Raw genomic sequence first — 15,574 nt, 5'->3', positions numbered from 1 at the left:
GATTTTGGCTCATCTTATCTTTATCATCAAGTGAAAAATTTATCTACGTGTTAAGTTAATATTCGAATTTACACTCATATCATATAATAATAATAATAATTGGATCATAGTGGGCCCTGCCCTGCATTGGCCTTTTTTAAATATTGGTATGCACTTATTTTTGTCACATCTTGTTATGTGCTTTAACTTTGGTCACATCCAGACAGACTGGGCCATCCAAATGAGGTGGGCTTTTCAACCTATTTCAGTCGAGTCATTGAGCTGGAAAAGGGGCCCAAGGACTGTGTACTACAAAATGTCAAGAACATGTGAGGACCCATAGTACGACCAATCGACCATGCTCTCTGGTTGTGCGATACCTGGCCTACAGTTCAATTTTTAAATTAAGGAAAACGTATGAAGATGCATGGCTTATATAAGCTGGGTGTGGATGGTTGATGACTTGATTGCCACTATAAGTCTATAACCAAGTGAGAGTTGTATGTGTGTTGAACTGTTGATCACTTCTATGTGGAGCTTCTTGAGTGATATGCAAAAATCTTCTAACCCTAATACACCTACCGAAATAAAGATATATATATATATATATATATATATATATATATATATATATATATATATATACACTTCCCAACTTGATCTAATTCTAGTGCTCCAATATTTTTATTTTGGGTTGTGCACTAAACACAGAGGTAAATAGGCAACCTTCTTTTTCATCAAAACAATGATTCTTAAAGTAACCCCAGTAACCTTTTTTTTACTCTAGAATCTAGCTAGTTGTATGCATTGTCTTTGTTGGAAGAATTATGGAAGCTCATTAGTGTTTGTTGGAATAATGTCGGTCGCCCATTTGTAGTGCCCCTCCAAAATTAGGGAAAAAAAATAGTGCAAACAGTAACGTTTATTCTATTTTATGTTATTTTCCAATCTAAACCCATCAAAGTGATAATATCCGTTTTGGACGAAAATGCGTTATATGTATAAGATGAACGGGACTTTTGTTTGGTATACTAATCACTTGAATTATGTGTGAGACTAAAAGTCACTTATAAGGTTTGGCAATGTTGTTCAACCACTTAATTTGGATTGGAGCTTGAAAGAAGAACATAAGATGATAAGAATATCCGAAATTCTCAAGGAAAAATTGATGGTAAACAATGCTTTGAAAGCAGCCACCAAATGAGGTTTTGAAAAATCTATCATTTGAGTCATTTTTTTTCGAACTACAACCTAAGCAGATGCAAGAACAACTACACACACCATCCATGAGTATTACATCACAGGCAAAAAGATGTGTGGTAGAGAGAACTTATATACTACTTAAGAGGAACTCACACAACCGATGTGGGAGTTTTGCTGTGTTATTTTCACAGGAAACTGCTACCAACATCACACACACAGGCTACTGCCGTTTTTGTTTTTTCGAACTACAACCTAAGCAGATGCAAGAACAACTACACACACCACCCATGAGTATTACATCACAGGTAAAAAGATGTGTGGTAGAGAGAACTTATATACTACTTAAGAGGAACTCACACAACCGATGTGGGAGTTTTGCTGTGTTATTTTCACAGGAACTCATTTGAGTCATTGACAACACCAACTTCTCAAATTCTGTTTTCGTTGACCAGAAAGTTGTGGGCGTCGTGCGGTGTAGGTACGATGATGGAAGATTGTAGAAAGGTAAAACAAAAATATTATCAGTTTCTATGAGATCTTTCCGCGTTAGCGTCTTTTGTTTTTGTTTTTTGGTGTTTTGGTCAAACAGAGACGAGAGACAGAGTCACAGAGAGAGAGCTCTTATATGTACAGTAAAGAGTGTGTAAAAAAAAGCCGGCTTGTTCCAGCTCTCTTTTGCTGCTGAATTATCATTTTCGTTCTACCAGGAATCAAGTGCTCTTGTTTTCTTCTTCTTCTTCTTTAATCGATAAAATATATTTTTATTTTTTTTGACTGGTTTGTGTATGTGGGCGTGATTTCTATTGGTGTTCTAATCTGATCGGGGAGAGGAAGGAGGAATTGGACTGGTTTCGTTTCCAATTTTGATGGGATTTTCGTGGATGATAGGATTATGAGGTGAACTGTTAATTGGGTTTTTTGGGATAAATCTGCCAAGTCGTTGGAGGTGTAAGGATTTGGAAGGTTTGATTGATTTTAGGAGATGGGTTGTTTCCCTTGTTTCGATTCAAGAGAGGAGAAACTGAATCCATTGCGAGATAATGATGATGCAAAACAAGGCCAGACAACAGTCTCCCCTCACGTTTACAGATTATCTTCTGGTTAGTATCTCATCACTCTTTGATTTTCCTTTTTAACTTGTATTGGTTTGTTGTGATCGGATATTCACTGTTATTGATTGATCCGATCTGCGTAGTCCTGAATTCCTGATTTTCTTTAATTTTGAAGTAGAACAAAATGATGAATTGGTGATAGGATCTTTATTGAATAATTCCAATTGATGACTGCTGTGTGGGTAGTAATTGTGATGCAATTTTAGAGCTCTAGAGTTTTTGGTGTTTGAAGTAGACCCCTGCTGATTTTACATTCGGTTTAGAAAGAGTACTACTTTCTTTTAGTGAAATGAGAACTCATATAACTGGCAAGTACAAAAAAAAGGTCAACAAATCCCGCGCACAAGCCTCTCGCAGTGGATGGGGTCGTGACGGACAGTCATGGTGCACAAGCCTCTCGTAGAGTACCGGGTCGGGATAGTTAGGATGTACGTTGGCTTTACCCCCACATAATACGTGGAGAGATTGATTCTAGGAATTAAAGTTGTGACCTCTAGTTGTACCTATGTAATTTTACCACCGAGCCACATGTTTGCCTATTAATTTGTGTCATAAAACCATTCTCAATTTGGCAAAATATAGATTTTGCTGACTAGGACTGCCACACTCCATTGTGTATCTTACTGGAGTCATGGCTTAATAGTTGATAGACCTTCCTTGGATAATTCGATCCAAAGCAGATATATCCAAGCTCTTTACTTCTTGGCTCCATGGTTATTTGACTTTTCGACAGAATGATGATTATTGATCTGCACTTCTTTGTTTTGGTTGTTTTTACAGGAGTAGAAAGGCTCAGATCAAGAAGCAATGGAGGGTCTAAGAGGGAACTACCTGGTGCAAGGGATGGTCTGCCTGTCCAAATTACTGCTCCAACATTTACTTTTGGTGAGCTTGCTGCTGCAACTAAGAATTTCAGGCAAGAGTGTTTCTTAGGAGAAGGAGGATTTGGACGTGTATATAAGGGACGACTGGAAAGCACTGGTCAGGTAAACTATTCAAATATATCTTCTTCTTTTTTTTCACAATTCAAATTTGATGGTATTAGTAGAAGATCGTGATTTATACCTAGATTGACCAGCGCCTTGCCCTTTTCATTTTTCCGTTGACAATACAATTTTTTTAGCCCGCTAGAAAAAAAATCATAGAACTCAAATTGAAAATTCAAGCAGAAATACGACAATCGTTAATAGTAATTTTCTTTAGAAATGGTTTTTTTAAAGTTTCTTTTGTAATGCAGTAATTCATTGCCCATGACCAATTCTATCAATCCACAAAAATTTATTCCCATGATAACTTCTTAAAACTATGCTATGTCTACCTACAGTAAAACTACCTGACAATGAAGTCTGGATTGAAAAATTGTAAATGCCTTGCTATGGTTTCTAATGAAACTCTTTCCACTGATTTTATAAGCTGTGCATTTTTGGCGCTCTTTCAAGACTGTGGAGATGATATAATCCTGTTAGTAATCTACTGGAGCAATTTAGTTGGTGACTTAGGAGCCAGAATAGTTGTGTTCCCCCAAGTCGTTGACTCTCCTATTTCTTTTTTACTTTTTTTTTTTTGCAAAATTGGAACTGTTCGACATGCTCCATGGTCATTGCTTTACGGCTTTCATGGCTTCTTTGGGGATTTTCTTACAGCAATTTTAATTTGATTTCACATAGGATGGGTATAGATTCATTCAGAAATGTAATCAATGTAGGGCTGAAAATAGGTGCCTTCATTCTATCCTTTATAGAGTGTTTGAAAACTCTAATGAAGTCTTCTGCTTGTCTATATCCTTATTAAATTGAAGGATCAATGAAATACCTATTTCTCAAACAAGTGGCCTTGTTTGAGGTGGATTTTAGTGTCTCTAAACTTTTTATGTTTTCTGCTGCAGGATGTTGCAGTAAAACAATTGGATAGAAATGGTCTACAAGGTAACAGGGAATTTTTAGTTGAGGTCCTCATGCTTAGCCTTCTTCATCATCCAAATTTAGTGAACTTGATTGGCTACTGTGCTGATGGGGATCAACGTCTCCTTGTCTATGAGTTTATGCCTTTGGGATCTTTGGAAGATCACCTTCATGGTAACATTTTCTCTCGTCTTGACTCTCCAGTTATGATTTTATCCTTTTCTTGTTTAAATGTTCCATGGTCCAAGTCATTGTACACCTGTGCAATAAAGCCTAGGAAGTATGGTAGAAAATTTTCTCAAGGCATGATGGTGAGAATGCAAACTAAGAATATTTTGTTTTCTTAGTGAGAGGTTATCAGTGAGATATCGGGTGGTGAGTGGTACTTGAAAGACATGGTTCACTAAATATGAAGTCCGTATAATCTTGAAAGATGTAGGAGTAGCGTCGATTGAAGTCTGAAGATAAGTTGCAAGAAAACCTTTTAAGATGTTATGGGCAAGTATCAGTGCAGCGGTGATGAGAATTGAGGAAATTTGTACGGGAGAGTGTAGGAAACGAATAGGAATACGTAAAAGCACATGGCTTGAAGTAGTAAGAATGGATATAGATTCAATAGGAGATGACGAAAGTATGATCTTAAGAGTGTGTTTGGATTGAGGGATTTGGAGGGAAGGGAAAGGAAGGGAAATAGAGTTTCCTTCAAATTCCCTTGTTTGGATAGTTTATTAAAAATTAAAGGGAGGGATTTGGGAGGAAGATTTCATTAAATTTTTGTTAAAATTCTTTCTCTCCAAAATGGAGTCATTTGGAGGGGATGGATTACTAATTAAGTCATTTGTAAGTTAAATATCTATTTTACCCTTGTACATAATATTTTAACATAAAAATAAGGATAAATTAGTAAATTAAACAAATTTTCTTTCCTTCTTTTTTTTATCTATCCAAAATAGTCCCCCTTCCCCTCCCTTCCCTTCTCTCCCCCTCCCCTCCCTTCTCTTCCCTTCCCCCCAAATCCCTCAATCCAAACACACTCTAAATAGAAATGAATAGCAGAAAGGAACACAATAGTATATTCCTGTTGATTTTCTCATAGACTCATGGAGCCTACCCCAAATTTTTGGGATAAAGGCTCGAATGATGATGAACGAGAATTGCAAAAGAGGTAGTGACATTTTGTTTTGTGAAGCATGATGTGCGGCAAAGGTAAAACAGAAAGAGATGTTTCCAACTTCCTTTTTTCTGACACTTGCCCTGCTTGTGAAATGCAATATTAGTGTGAACACTTGATCAGCTTGTGACATGAACATGCTTTTTGGCATTTGAGATTGAGGCAAATTTCTCTCATATGGCTCGTCCAATGAACATTTTGTTGAATGCACTAAATTTTGTGATTCCCAAACGTTGTAATGGAAGTTCTGCCTGTTGAGAAATTTTCAGTGCACAATCAAACACTAAATAGGACCAGGCATTAAGGTTTCTGAATCATCCTACTTGATGCGACTTTTGCTCCTGTAACTTTGTGCAAAATGCCTTTTGCAGTTTTGCTATTGGTAATATGATTATGAGCATGTTTGTGCCTATGGGCAGTTGTTAGGGAAAGTAATATCTGTGTAATTCAGATTTTTTTGATAAAATTTTGGTTAAATTGGTAGCCCATAACATATTGTATTTGCACCAATCCTTGGTTTACGCAAGTGACCAAGCAAAACTAGCAGCTGTTGATTTTTCCGACTTATTAATAGTTGATTTATCTTTGTGCAGATCTTCCACCTGATAAAGAACCCCTAGATTGGAACACAAGAATGAAAATAGCTGCTGGTGCTGCTAAAGGTTTGGAGTACCTGCATGATAAAGCAAACCCTCCAGTAATTTATAGGGATTTCAAGTCATCCAACATATTACTGGATGAAGGCTTTCAACCAAAGCTTTCTGATTTTGGCCTTGCAAAGCTTGGTCCTGTTGGGGACAAGTCACATGTTTCCACCAGAGTTATGGGTACTTATGGTTATTGTGCCCCTGAATATGCCATGACCGGACAGCTTACAGTGAAATCTGACGTCTATAGTTTTGGAGTAGTTTTCTTAGAGCTGATTACTGGACGTAAAGCAATTGACAGCACCAAACCCCACGGGGAGCAGAACCTTGTTAACTGGGTAATACACTTCTCTGGTTCATACCTTATAGTTTTGTTTGCTCGTCTCTGAAGTGGAGACCTTTGTTTTATTTTATAATCGAGTGTTGGCAATGGTTTATGTCAATTCAGGCACGTCCAATGTTCAACGATCGCAAGAAGTTCTCAAAACTGGTAGATCCATGGCTGGAAGGTCGCTATCCAATACGGGGTCTTTACCAAGCGTTAGCTGTGGCATCCATGTGCATCCAAGAACAGGCTGCTCGTCCTCTCATCGGGGATGTGGTTACTGCCCTCTCTTATCTGGCGAACCAGTCATATGACCCGAGCTCTCATGGCCCCAGAGGTTCAGGTGATAGGGATGAGAAAAGAAACAGAAATGAGAGAGGTGGCAGTATATTAAAGAATGAGGAAGGCGGAGGATCTGGACGCAGATGGGACTTGGATGGGTCTGAGAAAGAGGACTCCCCAAGAGAAACTGCGAGGATGTTAAAGAGGGATATAGATAGAGAACGAGCTGTTGCTGAGGCTAAGACGTGGGGAGAGAACTGGCGAGAAAAAAGAAGACAAAGTGCGCAAGGCAGTTTTGATGGCAATAACGGGTAGTTGCAAGTGACAGTTCTAGCCACCATTTCCCCCATTCACTTCTTCTGCAGCATTTTCTTACCAGACTGAACAAACTGAAGCTGAACTTTTGTTGTGCTGGTCCATCCAAGGTGGTTGTTATTGAAGGAACTTGGTGTCAGCAAGTTGTCAACTTTTCTCTCTCTTTTATCTTTTAGGTCCTTTTTGACATCACAGAACAAGAAGATGATGATAATGATATGACAAAGGCAGTGATGAGAAGCATAATTGAGAGTGTACATTATCTGCTAGGAGAGCAAAAGCGGAACAGAGCAGACATTTATAAAAGTTTTGAGAGGTGATGTTATGCTGTGCTTGCTCTTGTAGATTTCTTCTCAAATGTAATCTTTTTTTATAATGTGGAACCCACCCAATTGTCCACCGGATAACTGACTAGTAAACCAAGAACATTTGTAGGTTTTGCATCCACGTTACGTCATAAAAAGATTAGTTTTGCATAAAAAATGAAAACTTTATATTGTTTTACTAATGGGTACAAAGTGAAAGTAAATATTATTTAAGCATGCATGTATGTAAGAAGATGGAGGAAAGACACAGAGACTGTCAGAAATACAGAGAGACAGAATACAAAACATGGAAAGGCACTAGAGAATACAACTTTTTGCCATAAAAGACTTGGGTAAATCACACTGGGCTTTCATCTTCCTTGCACTTGTGTTGCTCCTCTGTTTGTTTATCTTTCTTGACATTTTCATTCTGGTTTTCCTTCTTCTTTTCTTGATCCTCAATCTGCTTCTCTTCCTTAGCATCGTTTCCATTCGCGTCGCTCTCTTTGCTATATAACTCGACATCCACAGGGTAGACCTCTGAATTCCCTATTGCTCCAAGAATCACAATACTCTTCAAGTTCTCTGGAATTTCCTTCTCCTCTTCAACACTTTCAGTTTTCCTGTAGATCCCATACAGCAGCATCTGAAGTAGTCCCAATATGAAACCAATGACATTCGGGAGCTAAAACAAAGAAATTAAGACAAGGAAAAGATTAGTGTCTCGGAATTGAAAGAAAATAGGGACATTTTGTTCTGCAAAACAGAAAGAATCAAACACTTACAGCAACACAGAGATCATGTATGAATAGGCCATAGAAGAACCATGCAACTGCAGTTAGTATAAGGAAGAACGTTAAATTGATTGGCAGGAACTCTACACTCCTTGTCCTTATAATTTGTGCCTGCAAAACAACATGATTATATAAGCTTTCCTAAAAGGTGCCTAGCTAGCTCACAATGTTGAGATCAAAATCTACAATATTTTTAGTGGCAGACTACTATTTACCACAACGCTCAAGGGGGAAGCGAAAACACTGACAGAAACAGCAACACAAACCCAACCAAGAACCGCGATGCGGGTCGAACCTCCAAAGAGAAAATGTGCAAGGAGAATGATCAAAGAGAATGCCCCCATATTCATAAAAGCAAGAACTTTGATCGTGGAAATCTGCAGCAAACCAAAAGGGACCAATTTTTTTGTCATGTAACATATAATTATCGAAAATGATAAAGATCCCAACAGTTGGCATCCTAGTTATCCCATTTATTGAGTTTGACGCAAATGATTCAAGTGAATTCGCGGGTTTCACATGATGCACATGAAATCCCGTGCGTATAACTTAGCAACTAGAATAACTAGGATATCAGCTCTTGGGATACCTATCATAATATTTGATTAAATTAGGAAATAATTATATATTACTCTGCTGTCTCTTGTTGCATAAGCCATGAAGGTGGCAATGTAAATGGTCTCAATGACACAACCAAATGAGTTGATGGTGATGAGAAGGAAAGCATCTTTTTTGAGCATTGCATAGTAAAGCCATAGCATTGCACTAAATAGAGCTACTAGGTAAGGCAGAGAGTCAAAGCCTTGAGTTGATTTTTTCTTGTAAATTCTGTGGAATGTTGTCCTGTAATAATTATAATAAAATCAATTAACTATATTTCTTTGATCGATTAATTTATCATCCCAAATTAAAATTCAACTAAGAACATATACTTACAGTGGAGCCAGGTACACCAAGACTGAGGCAATGTTACCTATCAAAAAATTAACTAATAATTAATTTTATATGCATTAATTAATCATAAAAAAAATGAAAGAATAATAGTTGCATTTGAGTTAATTTTTACTATAAAAACTAAATATTTATCATATTTAGGCATAGACTACAAAAAGTATGAATGGTAAGGCCAACCAAAGAGTTTTACAAATATGTAGAAGATAGAAGACAATTCAATAGCTTATTATAAATAGATCATGAAGAAAATGGTGTGCTAGCTAGCTAGGTTTCAATGTGAAAAGCTAAAGAACAAAATCTCTCTGAATTTTAATGATTAGTTTCCCTCAAGATCAGTCATGAAGATAAAGAAACCTATAAGGGAAACTTATCCCCAAATATATACAAACATTTTGGCGGCCAATCTACAGTAATTCAAAGTTTCAAACAATCAAGGAAAAAAATCATAAAGAAGAAGAAGAAAAACATGAGAAATTTAACATTCAAGAAGAAGAATGATCCTTGCCATCATATAATATATATATCTATATTTTTTTTTCTTTCAATATTTCTCTTATTCCAAATAAACACTAATGGATAGCCAACTTGAGCACATATATATATATATATATATATATATATATATACACACACACACACAAGCAAATAAATAAATAAATATACATATATATATACCTAGAATTCCAAATGTGAATGCCAATGGATGATGAGAGTTCATAAGACCCATATCTTCTTCAACAAAATTAAACTCTCTAAGTGACAAAGAAAAGAGACAGGAAGAAGAAAAGAAGGGTATTTCAAGGGAACTCTCGTAGCTCCCTCTCTATCTCAATCTCTCTCAAGAAAGAAAAAAAAAAGAAGCCCTTCCCCAAAGCTCATGCAAGCTAGGCAAGGCTAATGCAGGCTTTATAAACATACACAAAGAAAATAAAATAATAAGTGTGCAATGCAGTGTACCAAAATTCACATTAATTAAAAGGAAGGGAAGAGAGTGTTCTCATTGAACTCATTCTACTCGAATGACAAGTAGAAACATTAACAAAACCCATTTCTCTTTACCAACCTCACCTCCCCCCTCAATCGCGTGCATTCCAACCCACTCATTACTCCTACTCTTAATTAATTATCACTTCCTTTTTATTTCATTTTTTTTTCAATTGTCTTGTTAAGATGACACTAAGACAAAATCCTTAGCATTAATATAGAATTCTTTGTTTTTTTTTTTTGGAGCTCTCTCTTTAACTAACAATTAAAAAGTGAGAATGTGAGCTATGTTTACTTGGATGAAGATCCCCTTTTATATGAATTAAAAATAATTGATTACATGTGACGTGGACAATGTTTATGAGGCGAATCCCTTCTTGATTTCCTTCATGTTATCTGATGAGTGCTCCTCGATTCCCCAAGGTGTTTTGGTCGCATGGAGGTTCCAAGTTGATGCATGTTAAGCTGACTGACGTGATGCATTGAGGGGACATTTCGATCGATCAATCTAGATAGCTCCATCTAGATAGCTCGGGTTATTAGGGTTTCTAAATTTTAATTTCTAAGAATTAAATTTAAAATTGATTATAGGAACACACGCGCCAAGGGCAAAAAGCGTGTAGAGAAGATGAGAGGAGGGGAGTTGGTACCAGGGTTTATACGTTACTCATAAACAGTGCTAAGCTGTTCCGCGTAGGAGCTTCGTTCACGTGACCCTCACTCTCAAAAACACACACATTTCCTCTTCCTCTCCCTCCAATTTAAAGCCGTTTTTTACTCTCTCTATATATAAAATTGAAGAATATTAAAAATAAACCGTGTAAAACAACAGAGAAAAAAAAAACCAGGCAAGGCCAAGGCCACTTCTTGATTGTTCAGTTGCTGAATTTGTCTGATTGTGTAAAAAAAGAAGGGTTTCGTGCAAGTAGAAGAGACCTCCACACTGCCTTTTTTCTTCTTCAAGCCTCGATCTGTTTGTTTCTATGCAGTTATATATATATATATATATATATATATATGAACAAGTGGAAAGTGAGTTATGACACAATATATATGATGAGCTACGTACACAAACATATATATTGAATGCTGTATTATTTGATGGTTGTGGTTTGGTTTGGAATGCTAGCTAGGTGGACTCCATTAATGGGGCTTGCTTCATCCACAATTATGCATGGACCATGGACGGTCGATGATGATCATGAGTTATATCTCCTTCAGTTATGATAGGGATCTCAACAGTCGATATATATTTCAGTTATCACAGTTGATGAGTTGGACGCACAGAATTCACTTGGATTCTGTGCGTCCAACTCAGCAGAGTGTGAATCGTTGATTATGTGATTCATACGATAATAAACTAGGACACCGTATTAATATTGAAAGGTTGACAAATTCTTAACAGTCAATGTCTCCTTGAAAGCAGGGGAAACCCTAATCGGATAAATATGGACTATCATTGTCCTATACTGAATCATCATCGGCTTAATTACATACGAATATTGTGCTTCTCAGTTCTCATAGTTTTTATCAGGATTCATGTAGAAACCCTAATGTCAGTAAATGTTACGTACAACACCGTGCATTAGTCATATTCACATATTTATTACATTGTACATGCATGTCCAAAACCAATAATAATCTTGTGGATAATGGAAACTACACGTAAGTATTACAGCCTGCATGAGAGGTTTAGAACAAACTGAATGCCATGGCCAGCAGGAAATCTATAGGCCACCTATGGATTGATTAATATTGATTAGATGAAACAAAGCTTTCAATGAGTCAAACAAAAACGTCCAAGTGGTTGGTGGATGTCCTCTTAGTGACCATGCATTCTCCCTCTTCGTTTTTTTGCCAATTCAAATAGTTATTGGGTTGGAGATAAGGTGGGGTTTAGTTTAGCCATTCTAATCAGTTATGATAAAGGATCTCAATAGCTGGTATCCCAGATTTTGACTTGTACGAACATGATTTTATTTGTATCATATGTGACATGTGGAGTCCACAAATTGAGTTAAATCATATGCGTCTAACTCAGTAGTTGAGATAACTAGAATGCCAAACTATTGGGACCTTATCATTTTCGCATTCTAATTGAATTCATAATAGAAACTGTTTTAATTAGTTAAATAATTTAATTCGTTGATTAATCAAACTTATAAGCTAAGAATGATAAGAACAAATAAAACATGTGTTTTTAATTATCTTTTGTACATTAATAGCGAATTATCGACTTTCACAAATCTCTAGAAGCTTAAACAAAACTGATTATAGATGAGGAAATCAATGTTTACGTGTAAGTATGTATTGTCTTCTACTCTTCCACAAATTCAGGCAAAAAATTCAAATACATGCACATCAATATTCTTTGTTTGGTTAATTTGCATCCTTCAAGGACTAGGTATGTATGGTCTTATACATACATACATATACACACACACACACATAGTGAATATCCTTGATTTAGTGAGATAAACTCATTAAAAAGAAATGATCTTTTCATAGAAGTGGGAAGCATGTTTTTCAACCAGTCCAATATTTGGGTTTTTTTTCTTCTTATTTTATTTATTCCTAAATTTTTGCTTTCTATTCCTAACTTGTAGTCATGCATGTTGACTTCAAAGCAATAAATTGAGCATTTTCTTTCTTATATATATAGATCTATTTGCATATCAATGTTATTACATTCTATATATATATATCTTATGAGGGAAAATTTGATTGGGTAGTTATATCTAAAAGTATAGGATATTTGATCTAGAAATCAATCCCCATAAAATACAACATTTTACTAGGATTGGACATACGGTCAAGTTCAATTAAGTATTCATGGCCTTCAAACAAAATATAAAGAACATAAATTAGGGTAATACCCCACTCAACAACACCTCTCAATGATCATTACTTCGCATTTATTTATAAGGAAACTTAACAATAAATTCCAGATTGTATTAATAAACATTTTGAACCTCAATATTTACTGGTTTATTAGCCGAATAGAAATCCCTGCATATAGATATAGTGCACCTTTTCTTGTCCAAGATCCTTTGTTATACTATTTATATATTTTTAACTTCGACCATGCCGTGGAAAACAAGGTTCTATGGTGTAGTGGTTAGCACTCTGGACTTTGAATCCAGCGACCTGGGTTCGACTCCCGGTAGGACCTCTTTTCACTTGGTTTTTAATTTTTGGCCATATTCACCTACTAAGGGTTCTACTCTAATCTAGCTACAACCTTCTGACTCCCTTTTTTCTTCTCCTGTATTTCCTTCATTCGAAGAAATAGAAATGGAGAAATACGAAACCATAGAAATTGTTCCAGAAAACCCGAATTCGCGGGTCTTCTACCTCTATCTGAACCGCCCTTCTGTCAGAAACGCCTTGGCACTTCAATGGTTCAATGAGTTCCCAAAAGCCCTCTCTTTTCTTGACCAAAACCCTGATGTCGGTGTCATCGTCCTCGCTGGCTACGGTGATCACTTCTGCGCCGGAATCGACCTCAAATCCCTCACCAGCATCTCCGAGCAGTCCCAATCCAGCGACCGCGGGCGTTCTGGGGAGAGACTTCGGCGGCAGATAAAGTTTATGCAGGATGCCATCACTGCAATCGAGCGGTGTCGAAAGCCGGTCATAGCCGGAATTCATGGGGCATGTATTGGCGGTGGGATTGATATTATCACCGCCTGTGACATAAGGGTTTGCACCAAAGATGCCTTCTTTTCCGTGAAGGAGGTTGACTTGGGGATCACAGCTGATCTCGGGACGCTCCAGAGATTGCCTGGGATTGTCGGATACGGGAACGCGATGGAGTTGGCTTTGACGGGACGGAGGTTTTCGGGTTCAGATGCTAAGGAGTTGGGTCTTGTTTCAATGGTTTTCGGATCAAAGAGAGAAATGGAAGTGGGATTAAAAACTGTTGCCGAAGGTAAATTGTCTCTCACTATCAGTTAAATGCTAAATTTACTATTGATTTTCTAAGTATACACATCAAAACAAATTATGGAAGAGCAATTGATAATGCTAAAGAAACTAAGACTTTGAGATGACAACCACACAAAAGTTATACAGCACTGATAATGCTGACATTGTGGAAGCTTTTTAGTTTAGTGATGAACATTTTGTGGACTGGCATTAGTTTTGTGGAGCTTAAGCTCCATTAGGACTCTGTCCCATTCCGAGTTTCGATATATGGGTGATGCAGATTGTGCCCAAAGAAGGAGAAGAAAACCTTAGGAGGCAGTAGCAGGATATCGAAAGTATCTAGGCAGATAAAACTAGAAGTACTAAAGCTGAATGTGAGATATGCAGATTCCCTCTATTCATAGAACATCCAAGACTTTAGAAAAATACACCAAAACAGAGGAATCTGTCCTCAAGAAGTAACCATAGGGTTTGGATATTCACCCAAAAAACTAAGAACTCTCATGTGCACCTGCAATTCATATTGTCTGTTGGGCTGTTGCTTCGGCTCTTGGCCTGCACTTTGATATCATCATTGCACCAATTGGATTAGATGATGGAGCTTGAATTTGAATACTCTAATATTCTAGAGGGATTGACACTAGCTAGCACGGTTTATGGGTGCTCGAGCTCATGTTCAACACACATAGTTTACTATGGTAATACAAGAACTCAACTTTGTTCGACTTGTGAATTCTTAAAGATAATGAACTTGTTGCAAAAACTCGGACTTGGTTCAACCCTATTGTATGGAGCTTTTATTGATATGTCTGAACTCGAACTTGATAGGGATTTGCTGAGAATATATTATGACTGGTTTTGACAGGAATTGCTGCCAAGTCTCCTCTGGCTGTTACTGGGACAAAAGCAGTCTTAGTTCGAAGCAGAGACCTGAATTTGGATCAAGGATTGGATTATGTCGCTACATGGAACTCTGCCATGCTTCTTTCTGAAGACCTAACAGAGTCGGTCGCAGCCCAACTAGGCAAAAGAAAGCCTGTGTTTTCCAAGCTCTGAAGGAGGCAGACATTGTATGTGGAAGTGCAACACAACTGTTTGTGAATCAGCACATCATGTTTATGGCATATGCTATATTGATATTGCTTTGTTATCATGTGTGATGCTTATATTTTAAGTATACTGTTTATGTTCCCCCCTCTTTATGGTACTGTTCAATGTGGTTTAATTCCCTTTAGGATATAATTTTCAGAATGAAATTTCAAGTACATAAGTGTCTTATCAATTATTTACTCAGTGAGCTGCAAAGGATCCAATCCGGAAAGCCTGATGGGCCACCACTTCTCCTCCTTGAACACATTTAAGTGTCTTCGGTGGTGTATTTTTGAAATTTGAATTGCAAACTGTTTATTTTTATTGTTAACTACTCATGCATTGTCACTAACCACTAGTAAATTGTCATCTACCACTCATGAGTTGGTATCATTTTATGATTAATTCTAGTACATCACATTAGCATATGAGTTATGACATGGTGTACCAGGACATGAATAATTTCTTGTTTGGGAGGTTTAACACTGTAATTCTGTGGATTTGTATCCAACTGTTTTATTATTGTTTATATCTACTTGGGCTTTGATTGGCACTTGAGTTGTAAGCCCAAAACCAGAAACTGGAC

General features: G+C 37.0%; 3 protein-coding genes and 1 non-coding gene across 4 annotated transcripts; 3 read left to right on the top strand and 1 right to left on the bottom strand.

Moving 5' to 3' along the window:
- The first annotated feature begins 1,828 nt into the window (after positions 1 to 1,828).
- Positions 1,829 to 7,266, top strand: LOC120007675 (serine/threonine-protein kinase PBS1-like). Its single transcript, XM_038858062.1, has 5 exons — positions 1,829 to 2,282; positions 3,075 to 3,280; positions 4,180 to 4,369; positions 5,960 to 6,351; positions 6,462 to 7,266. The coding sequence occupies exons 1-5, from the start codon at positions 2,165 to 2,167 to the stop codon at positions 6,933 to 6,935; spliced, it is 1,380 nt and encodes a 459-aa protein (XP_038713990.1). The 5' UTR covers positions 1,829 to 2,164; the 3' UTR covers positions 6,936 to 7,266.
- A 184-nt stretch (positions 7,267 to 7,450) lies between these two features.
- On the bottom strand, positions 7,451 to 9,887 carry LOC120007676 (bidirectional sugar transporter N3). The gene is made up of 6 exons (XM_038858064.1): positions 9,664 to 9,887; positions 8,971 to 9,007; positions 8,667 to 8,877; positions 8,250 to 8,411; positions 8,026 to 8,145; positions 7,451 to 7,925 (listed from the first exon to the last, which is right to left on the bottom strand). The coding sequence occupies exons 1-6, from the start codon at positions 9,713 to 9,715 to the stop codon at positions 7,599 to 7,601; spliced, it is 909 nt and encodes a 302-aa protein (XP_038713992.1). The 5' UTR covers positions 9,716 to 9,887; the 3' UTR covers positions 7,451 to 7,598.
- Positions 9,888 to 13,072: 3,185 nt separating this feature from the next.
- Positions 13,073 to 13,144, top strand: TRNAQ-UUG. Its single transcript has one exon. It is a non-coding gene; the product is annotated as a tRNA-Gln (tRNA).
- A 66-nt stretch (positions 13,145 to 13,210) lies between these two features.
- Positions 13,211 to 15,164, top strand: LOC120006922 (delta(3,5)-Delta(2,4)-dienoyl-CoA isomerase, peroxisomal). The gene is made up of 2 exons (XM_038857049.1): positions 13,211 to 13,903; positions 14,765 to 15,164. Exons 1-2 carry the CDS (start codon positions 13,267 to 13,269, stop codon positions 14,953 to 14,955), a joined length of 828 nt encoding a protein of 275 aa, XP_038712977.1. The 5' UTR covers positions 13,211 to 13,266; the 3' UTR covers positions 14,956 to 15,164.
- The last annotated feature ends 410 nt before the right edge of the window (positions 15,165 to 15,574 follow it).

The sequence above is a fragment of the Tripterygium wilfordii genome, chromosome 10 (genome assembly GCF_013401445.1).
Source record: "Tripterygium wilfordii isolate XIE 37 chromosome 10, ASM1340144v1, whole genome shotgun sequence".
In the NCBI taxonomy this organism is placed as follows: domain Eukaryota; kingdom Viridiplantae; phylum Streptophyta; class Magnoliopsida; order Celastrales; family Celastraceae; genus Tripterygium; species Tripterygium wilfordii.
This window is presented reverse-complemented; position numbering and strand designations above follow the sequence as displayed.